General features: G+C 44.5%; 1 protein-coding gene across 14 annotated transcripts in view; it reads left to right on the top strand.

The window, feature by feature from the left end:
- Positions 1–17,524, top strand: part of KDM5C (lysine demethylase 5C) — a 33,421-nt gene that overhangs the window by 14,639 nt on the left and 1,258 nt on the right. For 7 of the 14 annotated variants that reach the window (XM_053578933.1, XM_053578929.1, XM_053578934.1 and 4 more), the window contains 15 exons: positions 534–715; positions 812–974; positions 9,530–9,649; positions 9,759–9,953; positions 11,924–12,105; positions 12,193–12,317; positions 12,444–12,591; positions 13,231–13,336; positions 14,054–14,412; positions 14,984–15,122; positions 15,615–15,794; positions 15,943–16,080; positions 16,264–16,863; positions 17,133–17,211; positions 17,312–17,511. In XM_053578933.1, coding sequence (XP_053434908.1) covers positions 534–715; positions 812–974; positions 9,530–9,649; positions 9,759–9,953; positions 11,924–12,105; positions 12,193–12,317; positions 12,444–12,591; positions 13,231–13,336; positions 14,054–14,412; positions 14,984–15,122; positions 15,615–15,794; positions 15,943–16,080; positions 16,264–16,863; positions 17,133–17,211; positions 17,312–17,511 — 2,916 coding nt within the window. The remainder of the gene's footprint in view (positions 1–533; positions 716–811; positions 975–9,529; positions 9,650–9,758; positions 9,954–11,923; positions 12,106–12,192; positions 12,318–12,443; positions 12,592–13,230; positions 13,337–14,053; positions 14,413–14,983; positions 15,123–15,614; positions 15,795–15,942; positions 16,081–16,263; positions 16,864–17,132; positions 17,212–17,311; positions 17,512–17,524) is intronic. The other 7 variants (XM_053578941.1, XM_053578932.1, XM_053578940.1 and 4 more) reach the window with 3 other exon arrangements.

Below are 17,524 nucleotides of genomic sequence, written 5' to 3'. Positions count from 1 at the left end.
TACAGTTTGGTACACAGCATGGGTTTTTAACTTGCAAGTATCTTGGTGGATGGATGTATCTGTAAACCTCCCTGAAGTTGAACCAAATTGAAATTTTTTTTTTGCGAGGGGGACAGAGTCTCACTGTGTCTCCCTCTGTAGAGTGCTGTGGCATCACAGCTCACAACTATTGGGCTTAAGTGATTCTCTTGCCTCAGCCTTCCAAGTAGCTGAGACTCCTATACCCAGCTTTTTTTTTTTTTTTTTTGTAGCTGTCGTTGTTGTTTAGCAGGCCTGGGCCAGGTTCGAACTTGCCAGCCCCAGCGTATGTGGCTGGCACCCTAGCCGTTGAGCTACAGGCACTGAACCTGAATTGAAATTTTTTGTGTGTGCATTTTGGTAGTAGGGGGTAGGAGAAAACCTATAATATTTCTTAGGTGTTTGAAGAAGGTCTATCACCCCCAAATTAAGATTCCCGAGGCTAATGCAAATGACTTGAGATCTCAGTTCCTTAGCATAACCCTCATCCCCTTTTCACAAAAACCACCTGATAGGAATATGCTACCAGTGGTTGGAACTTGAATGTGATGCCAGTGTTGGAGCAGTCAGTACTGTGCCACATCAATGCTGATATCTCTGGCATGAAGGTTCCCTGGCTCTACGTGGGCATGGTCTTCTCTGCCTTTTGCTGGCATATTGAGGATCACTGGAGTTATTCCATTAACTATCTCCACTGGTGAGTGGGACCCTAAGGAGCCAGGGGGCAGTCAGGGTGGGCTCCCTGTATGACTAAGGTATAACCACTCTGTATGTCCCCTTTCCTCTTGTGTAGGGGTGAGCCAAAGACCTGGTATGGGGTACCGTCACTTGCAGCAGAACATTTGGAAGAGGTGATGAAGAAGCTGACACCTGAGCTCTTCGATAGCCAGCCTGACCTCTTGCACCAACTTGTTACCCTCATGAATCCCAACACCCTCATGTCCCATGGTGTGCCGGTGAGTTACCAGGAAACAGGAACAAGGTGGTAGGAATGATTGAGTGACATCCTATATAGTGGTAGTGGTTGTCATCTACCCCTACCCTTTTATTCATTCCTGTTCTATTTTAATTGAGCTGTAGGTTTGATTGCTGTAATAGAGACCCAAAATAATAGTGGTAAGGTACACAATGTGTTGGTATACCCTCTGGGCCCTGTTTCTGAGGGTAATACCTTACGATGGCTTATTATCACATCCATGTTCCACATAGGAAGAGGGAAATAGGGGAAGGGCAGGGGTAGGCAAGTCTCCTTGTAAGGGCACATATCACTTCTATTCATCTCCTATTAGTGAGAACTAGGTCACATGACCACATCTAGCTGTAAAGGAAACTGGGACATTTAATTCTTATTCTGGATGGTCATGTATCACCTATAAATTGGAGGTCATGTTATTGTAAAAGGAGACAAGAATGAATATCAGAGTATAGCTAACAGTCTCTTCCATACTTTGCATACTGTTAACTCTTCCTGGAGCAATGGGCAGGTTTTTTCTTACTTATTTAAGAGGTTCAAAGTTAAACCTGGAGTCCTGGGTTGTTCTTCTCTGTGTACTTCTCCCTACCTTACTGAACAAGGGTGTCCAACCTTTTTTCTGCCACGCATTGGAAGAATAGGAGTTGTCTTAGGCCATACCTTAAATACACAAACATTAGGGAAAGCTGATTAGCAAAACAGAAGGTCCATGCTTAATTTTCGTAATATCAGACAACATAGATAAGTAAAAAGAGTCCTCACTAAGTCAGCATGCAGCCTATGGGCCACAGGTTGGATGCTTCTGTTATAGACTGTTTTGCTGGGTATACAGCTTTGCTTAATATGAGGAACTTTATGTTCCTAGGAATTTCTAGCGTTGATTAGCTTCAGCTCCTTTTCTAGTGTGGATCTTAAAACTTTCTCATCAGCAGTCCTACGGTAACAGCAATTAGTAGATTTCCCCATCTTTGCTTTAAATCTTACTCTGTGCTACTTTTTGTGTTCTACCCCTTCTAGGCTTGGCCAAATCAGGACTTACTCTAATGCATGGGATAGTCAGTAAACAGTATACTGAATTTTCTCTTTGAGATACCCTTGGACATCTGTATAGTAGGGCTTTGGACTAAGTGGTTCTCACCCAAATTTCTTCTTGCTTTCACCTTGTTTTTATGTACTGTATACTCTAATTTTTTTTAATTATACATTTTAGTGATATTTAACCAAGGATTCAGGTATCTAGGGTTTTGGACAGAGGGATGCATCCTACAGTTCAGGCAGTCTTTCTCCACTCAAGGGGGGCTATCTTTTTCTGTCTCCACCTCACCCCATTTAAGGATTTCTAGACTTGAAATGATCAAAGATCCTTCTACTTCTGCTTCTCAAGTAGGTATTGGGCCTAACTTGTGACTTTACTCAGACTTCTCTTTTCTTGACCTGACAAGCATCAGTTCTTGTCTGTAATGCTTGGGAAAACTGTTAGAGTAGAAGATTCTCTTAAGGATTTGGGCAGCTAAGATGCATGTGTGCGCACACGTGCATGCATATACACAGAGGGTGCCCCAAAAATGTGTATACATTTTAAGAAAGGAGAAAACTGTATTAAAATTATAGTATTCGATACATACCAATAACAGAAGATGAATATAAGTCACATTTGAGCACCCTTTCTAATTGCAGAAGTCATAAATGACTCGAGTATTACAATTTTAAAATAGTTTTCTCCTTTCTTAAAATGTATATACATTTTTTGGGCACCATGTATGCATGTATATGTATGTAGGTATGTTGGTCATTGGTCATGGAGCTGTTCAATCCTTTTTTTTTTTTTTTCTTGTGAGATAGAATCTCACTCTGTCATCCTCGGTAAAGTGCTGTGTTATCATAGTTCACAGCAACTCAAACTCCTGGGCTTAAGTGATCCTCTTGCCTCAGCCTCCCATGTAGCTAGGACTATAGGCATGCACCAATATACCTGGCTAATTTTTCTATGTTTAGTAGAGATAGAGTCTCACTTTTGCTCAGGGTCCTTACCTCTTTTTTAAAAATCTTTATTATAGACTCTTAAACATGTGCCTTTTGCTTTCATCTCCACAGCATTTCTCCTGGTTATGGCTCACCAGCTTCCCTGGCCAGCTGCTACTTCATCACTCAGCCTTCTGCCCTACCCTGTCCTTCCTATAGGTTGTTCCCAGTATCTCTAGGCCCTTTGGACTTGGCAGTATCCCCTCAGTCTGAGGCATCTGTGATTTTCATGTTCTCATGCTGGCAGCCTGTAGTTTAGCCAGCTGGAGCTCTCTCCAGAGCTATCTTTAGCTTCCTGTTCCCCCTTCTCCCTCCATCCTTCCCCTTTGGTGGGAGAAGTCCATTTCTTTTTATAGAGCTATAGTGTAAGTATTATTTCCATTAAAAAAGAAAAATGCCTCTTTCCCCCCCAAATGGGAAATAGATCATCCCTATTGCCTCCATCCTAAACATTTTGTTATGTTTCTAATCTGTTGTTTTTCTGTGTAAAAATTTGCCATAGCAATAATCAGTGTATGGTTTTAATAATCTCTTTTGTAATGTAAGTTTAATGGTCTAGAACTGCACTGTCCAATTTGGTAGCCACTAGCCATCTGTGGCATTTGAGCACTTGAGATGTGGCTAGTCCTAACTGAAATGTGCTGAAAGTATAAAATACACGTTGGAGTTCAAGACTTAGCATGAAACAAAGAATGTCAAGTATCTCAATACTTTTGTATAGTAATTACACATTGAAATGATAAATTGTGGATCTATTAAGTTAAATAAAATATATTGAAATTAATTTTACCTGTTTCTTTTTATTTTTTTAATGTGGCTACTAAAGAATTTTAAAGTACATATTTGCCTACCATATTTCTCTTGGACAGCGCTGGTCTAGAATGATTTTTACTTCATTACGTGAAATATTTACAACCACCATTTTTTAAAATAAAATAGCTTTATTTTAGTATGATCGACATACCATAAAATGTACACATTTGAAGTGCATGCACAATTCAGTAAATGTACATAGTTGTGCTACCATCACCATAATCCAATTTTAGAACATTTTGATTACCTGACAAAGATCACTTTTTTACCTATTCTCAGTCACTCTCCATTCCAACCCTTGGTCTCAGGCAAGGGAAAGCATCTGCTTTCTGTCTCTAGATTTGCCTTTTCTGGACAGTTTGTAAAAATGAAATAATATGTGGTTGCTTGTGTCTGGCCTCTCTCACTGAGCATGTTTTTGAGGTTCATCCATGTTGCAGCATGTATCAAAACTTCATTTATTTTATGACCCAATATTATTTAGTTCTCCAGTTGATGAACATTTGAATTGTTTTTACTTTGTTTTAAATTATACTTCAGAGGGAACTACTTATGTTTTTACTTTTTGGCTATTCACAATTGTCATTTTTAACGCTGCAGGTTGTGAGCTGTTACTGCTTTTCTAAATAACCACATAAAAAACGATAAAGTGACATTGCCAGAATGATGGTGCAGGTTGAGATGAAGCGTTAGGAGCACTAGGTTATACTCCTGGCTCTGCTACCTGAGGCTTCTTTGGGACTTGGTTTTCACATCTATAAAATTAAGACTGGGCCCAGATAATTCAGTAACATGTAGTGTGCTGGAATTCATTTTGTGTGGAAGTCCTCTGGTCAATATTCCAAAGGGATAAGCCAGTCCCTCTTTGGATATGCACAGTTAAGTGGAGGACAGAGAGGAGTAAATAAGTGGAATAAAGTATTAAACTACAAAAGTGGGTATCATGAAAGGATTTATAGAAGTGATCCTTGAAACAGACAGATAAGAGTTTGCCTGTCAGAGCTGTGGCTTTATCATATTGGCATGAGAATTTGATGAGGGGCTCTCTGCAGGGGCATGACATGGTCAGATTTGCATTTTTTGGATGATAGTTCTGGTGATTAGTAATGGAGGCCAGTTCAATAATATAGGCAAGAAATAACTTTAAGGATAGATTTGAGAAGAAGAAAATGTGCTGGAGGTGGGAGCCGGATACATGACCTGAGCTGTATTAATGAATGGGAAAATTTAATATTTAATAATTTGATTTAATATTGTTAGGATGCTAATTTTCCCCCAGTTAGACTACTGGCAGAAGAATCACTGGGTATAGGAATATCCAACCTTTTGGCTTATTTGTGTCACATTCAAAGAAGAGGAGTTGCCTTGGGCTACACGTTAAATACAGAAACACTAATGAAAGCTGATGAGCAAAAAAAAAAAAAGGTCTGTACATAATTTTTGTGATATCCACCACCATAGTTAAGCAGAAAAAGTCCTCACATAATCCACATGCAGCCCATGGGCTGCAGATTGGATATCCCTAGTTAGGTTCTTGATACTATATATTTGCAAATAATGCTTTCCAGAGAATAGAATTTATTGATTCCCTTACCAGCATTCTACCTAGTTCACTGTTTCTTCATCAGAATTTAATGTTTATCTTGAAAAATGTTTTGAGACTACTTGATAAAGGTGACAAATTAAGCATACACGTGGCTACTTCCATTTTGTACTGAAACTCCACTGTAAATGACACAAAGGGATTTTTTTCAGGGTAAAAAAAAATCACAAAGATGAGAAAATAAGAGGATACAATGATAAAATTCTTCAAACTAGAAAACAGATGAATAAACTGAATCTTAACCCAGTGTTGGGAACATTTGAGAACCAACTTAATTTATACCTCAGAATGCCCTGAATGTATAGTCAGTGGCACCAGTCACTCCAGGGGTAAAGATGAATGGGGTAAAACTAAGGATTTGTTCATGTCTATATAAGAAGCCATGAAGATTCCCCTCCTACCCTGGGCTGCTGGAAGAAATGTAACCCTCATTGTAGTGAAAGACTGAAGATTTATTTTTGAAGAGGTTAAAACAGTCTCTGGATTGAAATCTAGATAAAGTTGAGGGTGGAGTTATAGTGAAGATAGGACTTACCATTGTCTGCATACTGGATATTGAGCTTCCCACCCATCTTCTTCCACTTGGCTGTTAGAACACTGGCAGCTAGACCTTTTTTTCCTACAGACAACGGGAGTGTTTTCTCTGGGGAATGTGAGGGGAAAGACCTAGAGTTTGCTGAACTTAAGTAGCTCAGCTAGATCATCCCTATGGGGAAGTTCACTGTCGACAAGCTTTACCTATGTACTCAGCTTCCCTTTAGCTATTTTGCCTCTTCCTCTTTAAGTATAAGCTGGCAGCACAAATAAATAGTCAATTGAGGAAATCCTAGAAGTTAAAATAGATCCAAATAAAGAGAAAGAAAGCAACTTGGAGAAACAAAGGCTAGGCAGAGAGAAATGAACTTCAGAGAAAAAAGAAACTTACTGGTATCTTCAGATAAAGCACATATGAGGTCAGACAATTAAGTTCGAGAGCTCATCTTAGAAAAAGGGCTACATACTTCATTGCTGAATATTCACTTTTGAAATACTCCCCTTGGGAGATTGTGCACTGATGCCAGCTCCTAGTCCACCCTTCAAAGCAGTTTTGGAATTCAAAACTGGCCGTCACAGCTGTTGGTATACGAGGTCTGACAATTAAGTTCTGGAACTCATCCTATAAAAAATGCTATATGTGCCTTATTGCTGAAAATCCCTATTGTCACCTTCAAAGTACTTCCCTTGGCCATCTGGTGACTGTACTGATATTCAGCAGTGAACTATGTAGCACTTTTAGGATGAGTTTGTGAATGTAATTGTCTAACCTCATATACTACAAATATTAAAGAAGAGCAGGATATTATTTAAAAATATATATTAAGACAGGCTGGGTGCAATGGTTCATACCTGTAATCCAGCGCTGTGGGAGGACAACGCGGATGGATTGCCTGAGTTCAGGAGTCGAGACCAGCCTAAGGAAGAGCAAGACCCCATCTCTAAAATAGGCAGGCATTGTGGTGGGCGCCTGTAGGTCCAGCTACTTGGGAGGCTGAGGCAAGAGGATCACTTGAGCCCAAGAGTTTGAGGTTGCTGTGAGCTATGATGCCAGGGTGACAAAGTGAGACTTTGTCTCAAAAATATATATACTAAGACTATTAAAGAGCATACTAAGATCATAGTGAATTCTTGGAGATTAAAATTATGGTAGCAAAAATGAAAAACTAAAAACAGAGCTGAGAAGATAAATTGTTGAGGAACTCTAGAAAATAAAAAGATAGAGATGGGAAAAGATAGAAAAAAAATTAGAGAATTTGTCTAGGAGGTTCAGTATTAAATAGGAGTTAGAAAAAAAATAAATGAAAACTGAAAGGAAGAAATCATCAGTGAAAATCAGTCAAGAAAATTTCTATTACTGAAGAATAATTTCCAGAATTGAAGGGCCTACCTGAGCTGAGTACGGTGGCTCACCTATAATCCTAGCACTTTGGTAGGCCAAGGCGGGGGGATTCCTTGAGCTTAGGAGTTTGAGACCAGCCTGAGAAAAGAGTAAGACTTCTTCTCTACTAAAAATAGAAAAACTAGCCAGGTGTCATGGCAGGCACCTATAGTTCCAGCTACTTGGGAGGCTGAGGCGGGAGGATTTCTTGAGCCCAAGAGTTTGAGGTTGCTATAAACTGTAACCATGGCACTCTACCCAGGGTGACAGAGTAAGAGTCTGTCTTAAAAAAAAAATGCAGGGTGGGGGGTGCGCTACCCAGTACATAAATGAATATAAATCCACCAAAATATATCTTAGAAATTTCCATATCAAACACTGGAACCAGAAGAATCCTATAAGCTTCTTCAGAGAGAAACAGATTTAATTCAAAATATTAGAAATCAGAATGACTTCTAACTTTTCAATAACACTGAAGAGTAGAGCAGTACCCACAAAAATGATTTTCATCTCAGACTTCTATATGTAGTCAAGTGTAGTCAAGAGAGTAAGAATAGAGACATTTAGCTGGGTGCAATGGCTCACTTTTGTAATCCTAGCACTCTGGGAGGGCTGAAGCAAGTGGATTGCCTGAGCAAGAATGATATCCGTCTCTTTAAAAAAAAAAAAAAAAAAAAAGTGGCTGGGGGTTGTAGCGGATGCCTGTAGTCCCAGGTACTTGGGAGGCTGAGGCAAGAGGATCATTTGAGCCCAAGAGTTTGAGGTTGCTGTGAGCTATGATGTCGCAGCACTCTACCAAAGGGGACAAAGTGAGACTCTATCTCACCACGCCCCCCCTCCCCCCCCAAAAAACCCCAAAAGAATAGAGGCTGCGCGCAGTGTCTCATGCCTATAATCCTAGCACTCTGGGAGGCCGAGGTGGGCAGATCACCTGAGCTCATGAGTTCGAGACCAGCCTGAGCTAGAGCAAGACCCCGTCTCTAAAAATAGCCGGGCATTCTGTTGAGCAACTGTAATCCCAGCTACTCGGAGGCTAAGGCAAGAGAATCACTTGAGCCCAAGAGTTTCAGGTTGCTGTGAGCTATGACACTACAGCACTCTACTAAGAGTGACAAAACAACAAAAAAGAGACATTTTAAAAAGTTCTTCCCACTGTGTCTCAAGCTTTTGGAGGATGTACTTGAGCAAACCAAAGAGATAAACCCAAGAAAGAGGAAGACATGGGATCTAGGACACTGGAGATCTGTCACAGGAGAGTGATAATACAGGAAGGACAGCTGATCCAGATTAGAAGGCTGCTTGAGAGACTATTACAGAAAGGTGAAAATTGATAGGGAAGGAGATTTGGACTCTTGTCAGAAAGTTAGAGATACATGCATAAAAATCTAAATTGAGAAATAGGCCATTTTTAACATTGTCTAGAAGCAGGTTTTTTAAGGTTTATTAAGGTCAATGCCAAAATAATCAGAAGAGGTGAAAGTATTGGCTCTGGGAGGGGAGAATGGCAGAACTTGATTTTAAACAAATCTTAGGGAACCATTTGATTCTTTTTTTTTTTTTTCCCCTTAAGACAGAGCCTCAAGCTGTCACCCTGGGTAGAGTGCTGTGGTATCACAGCTCACAGCAACCTCCAACTCCTGGGCTTAAGCGATTCTCCTGCCTCCGCCTCCCAAGTAGCTGGGACTATAGGCGCCCGCCACAACGCCCAGCCATTTTTTGGTTGCAGCTGTCATTGTTGTTTGATGGGCCTGGGCTGGATTCGAACCCACCAGCTCAGGTGTATGTGGCGGCGCCTTAGCCTCTTGAGCCACAGGTGCTGAGCCGGGGAACCTTTTGATTCTTAAAACTGCATGTATGACCAGTGAAAATAAATATTAATGAAAAACACTTAGCAAGATTAATGAAAAGTGATATTTATAATTTTTATAAAAGTTACTAAGGAAGTTGGAATATTTTGATATGTGCCTTTTTGTCTCTCAGATCTTTATCATCTGTCAGCACAGATCAAACCTTGAAGGCAGAGAAAGACTAATGGTCTTTCCTTTCAAAGTTGGCAGGTCTAGGATTCTATTTTCAGATTGTGCTCTCTGATACTCTCATTTGTGTCTTCAAGGACCCTGTGCTTAGATCAGGTCTGCAGCCTAGAAGACCTCTAATCTCAGTGGCCTTGGTCTTTCTTCTTCAGGTTGTCCGCACAAACCAGTGTGCAGGAGAATTTGTCATCACCTTCCCCCGTGCTTACCACAGTGGCTTTAACCAAGGGTACAACTTTGCTGAGGCTGTCAACTTTTGCACTGCTGACTGGGTGAGTCTGGAGTATGGTGGGCTGATAGGGAGAAGCAGGAGGGTTGTAGAGAAGGTGAGGCATCATCTCCTCCATGCTTGGCTATACTCAACCTTGAACCTGTCCACAGCTACCAGCCGGGCGCCAGTGCATTGAGCACTACCGCCGGCTCCGAAGATACTGCGTCTTCTCCCATGAGGAGCTCATTTGTAAGATGGCTGCCTGCCCAGAGAAACTAGACCTGAACCTGGCAGCAGCTGTGCATAAAGAGATGTTTATCATGGTGCAGGAGGAGCGGCGTCTACGAAAGGCCCTGTTGGAGAAGGTGGGTGGTGAGGAGAGTACCCTGGGTCAGGTACCCAAGCCTGGTGGACATGGGAGGCAAGGGTGGCATCTAGCAGGAGAAAATGTATCCTCTGTGCTTGGAGTGTAGTGAAAGTACTAAGAGCGTCTGGATTGGAAACCACATTTCATTCTCTGCTATAACATTTACCAGCAACCCTGGATAAATCAGTTTACTTCATTGTCAATTTCCCTATCTGAAAAATGGGATTGTGATAATGCTTTTCTTTTTGGATAGTTGAGTAGATTAAAGATAATGTTTATTTAGTAACTGATCCATAGCAGGTGCTGGTATAATGCATTCGTTATTAAAATGACCTGACAAAGTAGACCAGCGTATGAAACCCTCACTGCTGATTTACAGGGTAACCTTACCAGGTTACTTAATTTCTCTTAGTCTCACTTTCAAACTCTAAATTAGAAATAAATGTCTAACTTGCATGATAGTTGTAAAACTCTAGTAAGGTAATTACCTTTGCAGTGTAGCAGCTGCTATTATTGGTAATATTAATCCATGTACATGAGGAAACTGATTGAAATGTGGGACATTTCTTAGGAAATGCCATTTTAAATTCACTTGGTTCAGTAACTCAAACTGGGGCAATAATATTACCAAATAGAAGATGGTACCACTTTAACATATTTCTCATAACATGTCTCAGTTGTGTGTGTAGCTGAATGGAAACTGCTACAGAGCTATAAAGTTCACTCGTATAGTTTCAGTCACCTTCTTTAAGCTCTACACTTGCTTGGTCAGGGAATTGACTTAGAGCCTTCCATAAGATTACAAAGGAATGCTGGTCCTGAGGGATCCCTTGCTGCCTGTTTGGGGTAGTATTTTATTTTAATGCTTATTTATAACTTTCCTGTGAGTGTGGGCTATAGGAAGAATTACAGCTACAGTTGTGTTTGAAGTCTGGAGCCTCTCAGTTGTGGTGTTAATTGAATAACTGGGCTTTTCCAGACATCATTTTCTCTCTCTGGTGCTGTTAAATGATCGCCCTCAGCTTGCCTGTGCCAAGCCATGGAAAGGAGCCAGAGCAAAGTGGGGAGAACAGACCCTCTCATCCTGCCATTCAGAGTTCTTTTATCCTTGGCCCTTGCCTCAGAGAAGGGTTCTGGAAATTCTAGTCTTAGAATCCTGTAAGAGATTGTGGGTGTGTGTTTGAGTACTTTTCTGGAGAGAGGACTCATAGTTTGCATCCAGTTCTCCCTCCATGATCCAAAAAAACCTAAGGACTTTCTCTTTAGAATAGTTTCTGGATTTGGAGTCATAATTGATTGCAGTCACATCACTTTGGCAAATTACTGACATTCTCTGAGACTTAGTTTCTTCCTTAACAAAATGAGATAGGCCAGTAAAATATGTATTCTCATCTGAAAATTAGAGCTAATAATAGTAAACATACGTTGAGCTCTTGATTTAAGTGCTAAAATACTTATCTAAATCTTTAGTTGCTTTATATCTATTAATCCTCATAACAACACAACAGGGATAGTAGGGTTATCTGAGCAATAGATGAAATCATTGGCTTAGGTTTGGAAGCCCTATTTTTTGGGGAAAAATTTGTATCTTTAAACCCTGGACACAAGCACAAATAATTGAATTTGTATAGATTATATATGTGTATGCAGTGTCTTCTGACTGCTCAGCAGCCTGGAAGCCAACATTGTTCCCCAGGACACACACTCCATATTAGCCAGGCCCATCCATTGGCCACTCCCACACATTCTACCTCTCAGGTGCTTTGGTTCACTACTTTCCTCACCTCTCACCCACAATATTCTTTTCTGCTGATTTGAATCTTCATTCTTCCATAAAATTCTCCACCTCAGCCTCCCAAACCCCATGACTTTCAGCATAGATTTGAGTCTAAAGTAGGACTCTGGTGGCTAGAGGATCCTGCTACCCTGTTCTGAGTTAGTATAACACTTGTGGTTGAATGCCCCCAGGGCATCACAGAGGCTGAACGAGAGGCTTTTGAGCTGCTCCCAGATGATGAGCGCCAGTGCATCAAGTGCAAGACCACATGTTTCCTGTCAGCCTTGGCCTGCTATGACTGCCCAGATGGCCTTGTCTGCCTTTCCCACATCAATGACCTCTGCAAGTGCTCCAGTAGCCGGCAGTACCTAAGGTGAGCATAGGCCTACCTGGAGGAAGTGGGGCGACAAGGAGTATGCAGAGTGGGCCAAATGTGCTCTCCCCTGCCCTATTCCTCCAGGTATCGGTATACCTTGGATGAGCTCCCTGCTATGCTGCATAAGCTGAAGGTGCGGGCTGAGTCCTTTGACACTTGGGCCAACAAAGTGCGAGTGGCCCTGGAGGTGGAGGATGGGCGGAAGCGCAGTGAGTGATGGGGGGATGGAGGAACTCCACAGGCAAGTTCCATTCCCTTTCTTCTGTACCTCTGACCCCTTCCTCTGCCTTTACTCTTACCCTGCCTGCTCCTTGCTACCCTAATTCTCTCTCTAGGCCTTGAAGAGCTGAGGGCACTAGAATCTGAGGCCCGTGAGCGGAGATTTCCTAACAGTGAGCTGCTGCAGCGTCTGAAAAACTGCCTGAGTGAGGCAGAGGCTTGTGTGTCCCAAGCTCTGGGACTGGTCAGCGGCCAGGAATCTGGGTATGGCAGCATGAGGTGTTGGGGCACGGATAGCCTGTTGAGGATCCAGCACCTAGGAAAAATACTACATGGGGTGGACTCTGAATACTATTTGGCAGACTGGACATCAGCAGGAAGCTGCCAAGCACTGCAGTGTGAGATGGCCTGGGAGGTGTTGGGGAGGGCAAGGAGAGCAGGCAACTTCGAATGGAGAGGAGAACCTCCATGATGAGAAAGCTAGAAGTGTTTGTTTTTATTAATACCTCAGTGAGAAGATTTCAGAGACAGACTGAGAGATTTTGTGAACAGGAAGGAGTTGTGGAGGTTTAGAGGCAAGAACAGGACACAGATGTGTAAACCTGATCACTACTGCAGAGCTTAGAGTTTACAGTAGTAGATGGATTGAAAAGTCCAGTTTGTTACCATTCATTAGTTTCTTAGCTCCCACCCCCCAAAATATTTCCCCATCTAAGAGTCTTTCCCTCATATAAACATGCTTATATTTTAAAACCTTCCCTATAACCTGGGCAATTGGGGGAACTCTGAGGTTTGCAAGATAAAGGTGCATAGGTGTGATGAGAAAAGGTGATGGGTCTTAGCACAGAGATGGAGGGAGGGAACTGGGTTTGGACCTGAAACCCCACATGTGAAACTCCATAGTCCCCACAGGGTGGCTGGTCTACAGATGACCCTGGCTGAGCTCCGGGCCTTTCTGGACCAAATGAACAACCTACCTTGTGCCATGCACCAGATTGGGGATGTCAAGGTGAGGTGGAGTGGGCTTGGAGTGCTGCTAAGGGGTCAGGGGGATTGGAGACTTGAGCAACAGGTAGGCTACTCTTGGCTCCCTTCAAAAGCTTCAAGTATTTGGGCTGCAAGATAGGATGCATATGTGTAAAAAGAGCCAGAGGCATGAGGCAAGGGTCTAATGATTGCCTCTTAGAAGTGGCATTTGAAGGGCAGGTCACAAGGATATAGAGTACAGGATACAAGGGTCAAGGGAAAGTTTCCTGGAGGGTGTAGAGGAGAAGGAGGCAACAAGAGTGCTTGTTGGGCATGGAAAGTTGAGTGAAATTCACGAAGGTGGAGGAGAAGTGGGATGAAGAGGGCAGCCAACCCTGGTGTGAACTTGAAAAGTTTGTGCAAGGGCTCAGCATAGCATAGCATTTTTATAGGGCTGAGGGTCTGTTGGTGCTCTGAGAGCAGAGTCCTCTAGAGCGTTAAATCAAGCACCAATTTCTGACCAATCACTAGAGTTGGGACATAGAAATCTACATTTTTAAAAAATTCCCCAGGGCATTCTGATGAGTAGTCAGTGTTAGAAACTTGTATTGTAGGACTTAGAAAAAGAGAGCCCAACCTATATGAGGCTTCCTTTTCCTAAAACCTTGGAGGGTAAGAAGGTAGGTGGGCAAGGGTATCTGATGGTAGTACTCCTAAGTGGGCTCAGCTGAAAAATGTTCTTCATCCTGTATCCTGGTAGGGTATTCTGGAACAGGTGGAAGCCTACCAGGCTGAGGCTCGTGAGGCCCTGGCCTCACTGCCTTCCAGTCCAGGGCTACTGCAGTCCCTGTTGGAGAGGGGACAGCATCTGGGGGTGGACGTACCTGAGGCCCAGCAGCTCCAACGGCAGGTGGAGCAGGCACGATGGCTGGATGAGGTGAAACGCACACTGGCCCCTTCAGCCCAAAGGGGCACCCTGGCTGTCATGCGGGGACTGTTGGTTGCGGGCACCAGTGTAGCCCCTAGCCCTGCTGTGGATAAGGCCCAGGCTGAGCTACAGGAGCTACTGACCATTGCTGAACGCTGGGAGGAGAAAGCCCACCTTTGCCTCGAGGCCAGGTAGGTCTAGCTTCTCCTCCCTGCCCTACTCCAACCTTCAGAGTATAGTGGAGAATCTGAAGATGATTCCCATGGGTGGCCTTGGGACATTTCTCTGTTGGTGTGTTGACTCTCCTCCCTTCTTTTGTTCCCTAGCTTGTCCTTTTTTTTTTTTTTTTAACTCCATATACACAGAGGCAGAGATAGGCTCCTGAAGATACAGAAATAGATAACAGAAGTATATAGAGTACCCCTACAGACTGAACTGTGCACATGTATAGAAGCACAATCAGTAGGCAGATGGACAGATGTTGGTAGAAAGATGCCACACACAGGTCATGTATGTAGGCATGGCCAGCAGGCCAACAGACTGGAAGACAAGCAGAGGCTCAAGAGTTTAGGCAGAAGGATAAAGTTGGGTACGTACAGCCTAAGGAAAGCAGGGACTGGCAGCTACCCATAGGCAGAGTACAAGCAAGTAGATCCAAGTGGCAGCAGGAATAACAGATGCCCAAGGGGTCCATGCAGATTATTTTTGGCTTCTGGTCAGGCAGACCACACCAAGCGAAATTGTCTTTTTTCCCTGTCTTAGGCAGAAGCATCCACCAGCCACACTGGAGGCCATAATCCATGAAGCAGAAAACATCCCTGTTCACCTGCCCAACATCCAGGCTCTTAAGGAGGCTCTTGCTAAAGCTCGGGCCTGGATTGCTGATGTAGATGAGATCCAAGTGAGGACCCTATCACCCACCCCCTGTCTTCCAACACAGGCTGGGAAAAGATGTGCTGGGTTCCTGGCTTGGGTTGGCTAGAGAGAGAAAGGGGGTATAGCACATAGTGGGGAGGTAAATGTGCTTGGTGAGCAGTGTGAGAGGAGGAGTTGCATGGCTGACCTAAAGGAAGAGAGGGTGCTGATTAGGATGAGAATGGTTGGCCAGGGAGACAGATGGTGTGGGAGTAGAGCAGGGAGGGGGCATGGAGCAAAGGAGAAGAGGAAAACCGCAACAATATAACTAGGTGGTGGTCTTGGATACTTGGGGCTGAGGCAGTCAGTGGATATAGGCATTGTAGGAAAGCCAGGTAGATGTTCCTTAGGATAATACCTGTTTTTTCTGCCTTAAGACTGTAAGTTTAATCCATCTTTCCAGCTCAGGGCCAGGCATACTCAGTAGTCAGTAGACATTGGCAAGTTGAACTGAGCTTTCTTTCACCTTTGTGCCTAGAATGGTGACCACTACCCCTGCTTGGATGACTTGGAGGGCTTGGTGGCTGTGGGCCGAGACCTACCTGTGGGACTGGAGGAACTGAGACAGCTAGAGTTGCAGGTACTGACAGCGCACTCCTGGCGGGAGAAGGCCTCCAAGACCTTCCTCAAGAAGAATTCTTGCTACACACTGCTGGAGGTGAGGTCTGGGACCTTGACCCACAGCCTCTCTTGTGCCTGGGCTGGCTGCTGTGAGACAGCTCATATGAAGAATGTGGGTTTGGGGGGAACTCCGGGAAGTGTGAAAGGTAGGAGAAAGTCATTCCCCCTCTGTCTGCCTGCCTCAGGTGCTCTGCCCGTGTGCAGACGCTGGCTCAGACAGCACCAAGCGCAGCCGGTGGATGGAGAAGGAGCTGGGGTTGTACAAATCTGACACAGAGCTGCTGGGGCTGTCTGCTCAGGACCTCAGGGACCCAGGCTCTGTGGTAAGGAGCTTAGACACAGATGGGGGAAAGAGATTGGCAATAGTAGTGTCTGAGCTGGGTGACCATGGGCAGACTGCTTGCTTCCTGAGCTTCAGTTCTCCTGTTTGGGGAGCGTGGTGTTAAGGGGGCTAGAGAAGGGAAGGGATAGGCTACTGACCTACTCTCCTCTCCTGGGCATGGCAGATCGTGGCCTTCAAGGAGGGAGAACAGAAGGAGAAGGAAGGTATACTGCAGCTGCGTCGCACCAACTCAGCCAAGCCCAGTCCGCTGGCATCATCAACTACAGCCTCCTCTGCGACCTCTATCTGTGTGTGTGGTCAGGTGCCAGCCGGGGTAGGAGCTCTGCAGTGCGACCTGTGTCAGGACTGGTTCCATGGGCGGTGTGTGTCGGTGCCCCGCCTGCTCAGCTCTTCGAGGTCCAGTCCCACCTCATCCCCACTGCTGGCCTGGTGGGAATGGGACACCAAATTCCTGTGTCCACTATGTATGCGCTCACGGCGCCCACGCCTGGAGACGATCCTAGCACTGCTGGTGGCCCTGCAGAAACTGCCTGTGCGACTGCCCGAGGGTGAGGCCCTGCAGTGCCTCACAGAGAGGGCCATCAGCTGGCAAGGCCGTGCCAGACAGGCTCTGGCCTCTGAGGATGTGACTGCTCTGTTGGGACGGCTGGCTGAGCTCCGCCAACGGCTACAGATTGAACCCAGGCCTGAGGAACCCTCTATTTACCCTTCAGCCCCTGCCACTGACTCTCTCAGAGAAGGTAGTGGCAAAGATATATCTAAGGTGAGCTGCTCAGCCCAACTTCTGGCCTCAAGTCCCCTTCTATCCCCTAGCCCTACTTAGGCTTGGCCCTGTCCGTTCCCCAATTTTCAGTCTCCTTTGGCCCAGCTTACCTGCCCTATTCTACATCTGCTCAGATCTTCCTTAGATTGCTCCCTGCTGGTGGCTTGTGTCTGCCGTTCTCCTCTAAGAGATGGAGGGTTCCAAGTTTAGGGCTGGGTGAGGGAAAATAGGGCCTGGTTTAGTTACCTTATCCTTGCTCTTCTTGGCAGGTCCAGGGCTTGCTCGAAAATGGCGACAGTATGACCAGCCTTGAGAAGGTAGCCCCAGAGGAGGGCTCAGGTAAGAGAGGTAGGTCTAGGTGTGATGTGGATAGGCTGTTTACTGCACCGGAGTGATCCATAAGACCAAAGGCAGCCTCTAATCCAGCTTATCCCTATCCACCCCCCAGATCTGGAGCTTCTGTCCTCATTATTTCCACAATTGAGTGGCCCTGTGTTGGAGCTGCCTGAGGCAACCCGGGCCCCCCTGGAGGAGCTCATGATGGAGGGTGACCTGCTTGAGGTAACCCTGGATGAGAATCACAGTATATGGCAGCTGCTGCAGGCTGGACAGTCTCCAGACCTGGAGAGAATTCACACACTTCTGGAGGTGAGGAGAGGGG

Source organism: Nycticebus coucang, chromosome X (genome assembly GCF_027406575.1).
Source record: "Nycticebus coucang isolate mNycCou1 chromosome X, mNycCou1.pri, whole genome shotgun sequence".
Lineage (NCBI taxonomy): Eukaryota > Metazoa > Chordata > Mammalia > Primates > Lorisidae > Nycticebus > Nycticebus coucang.
This window is presented reverse-complemented; position numbering and strand designations above follow the sequence as displayed.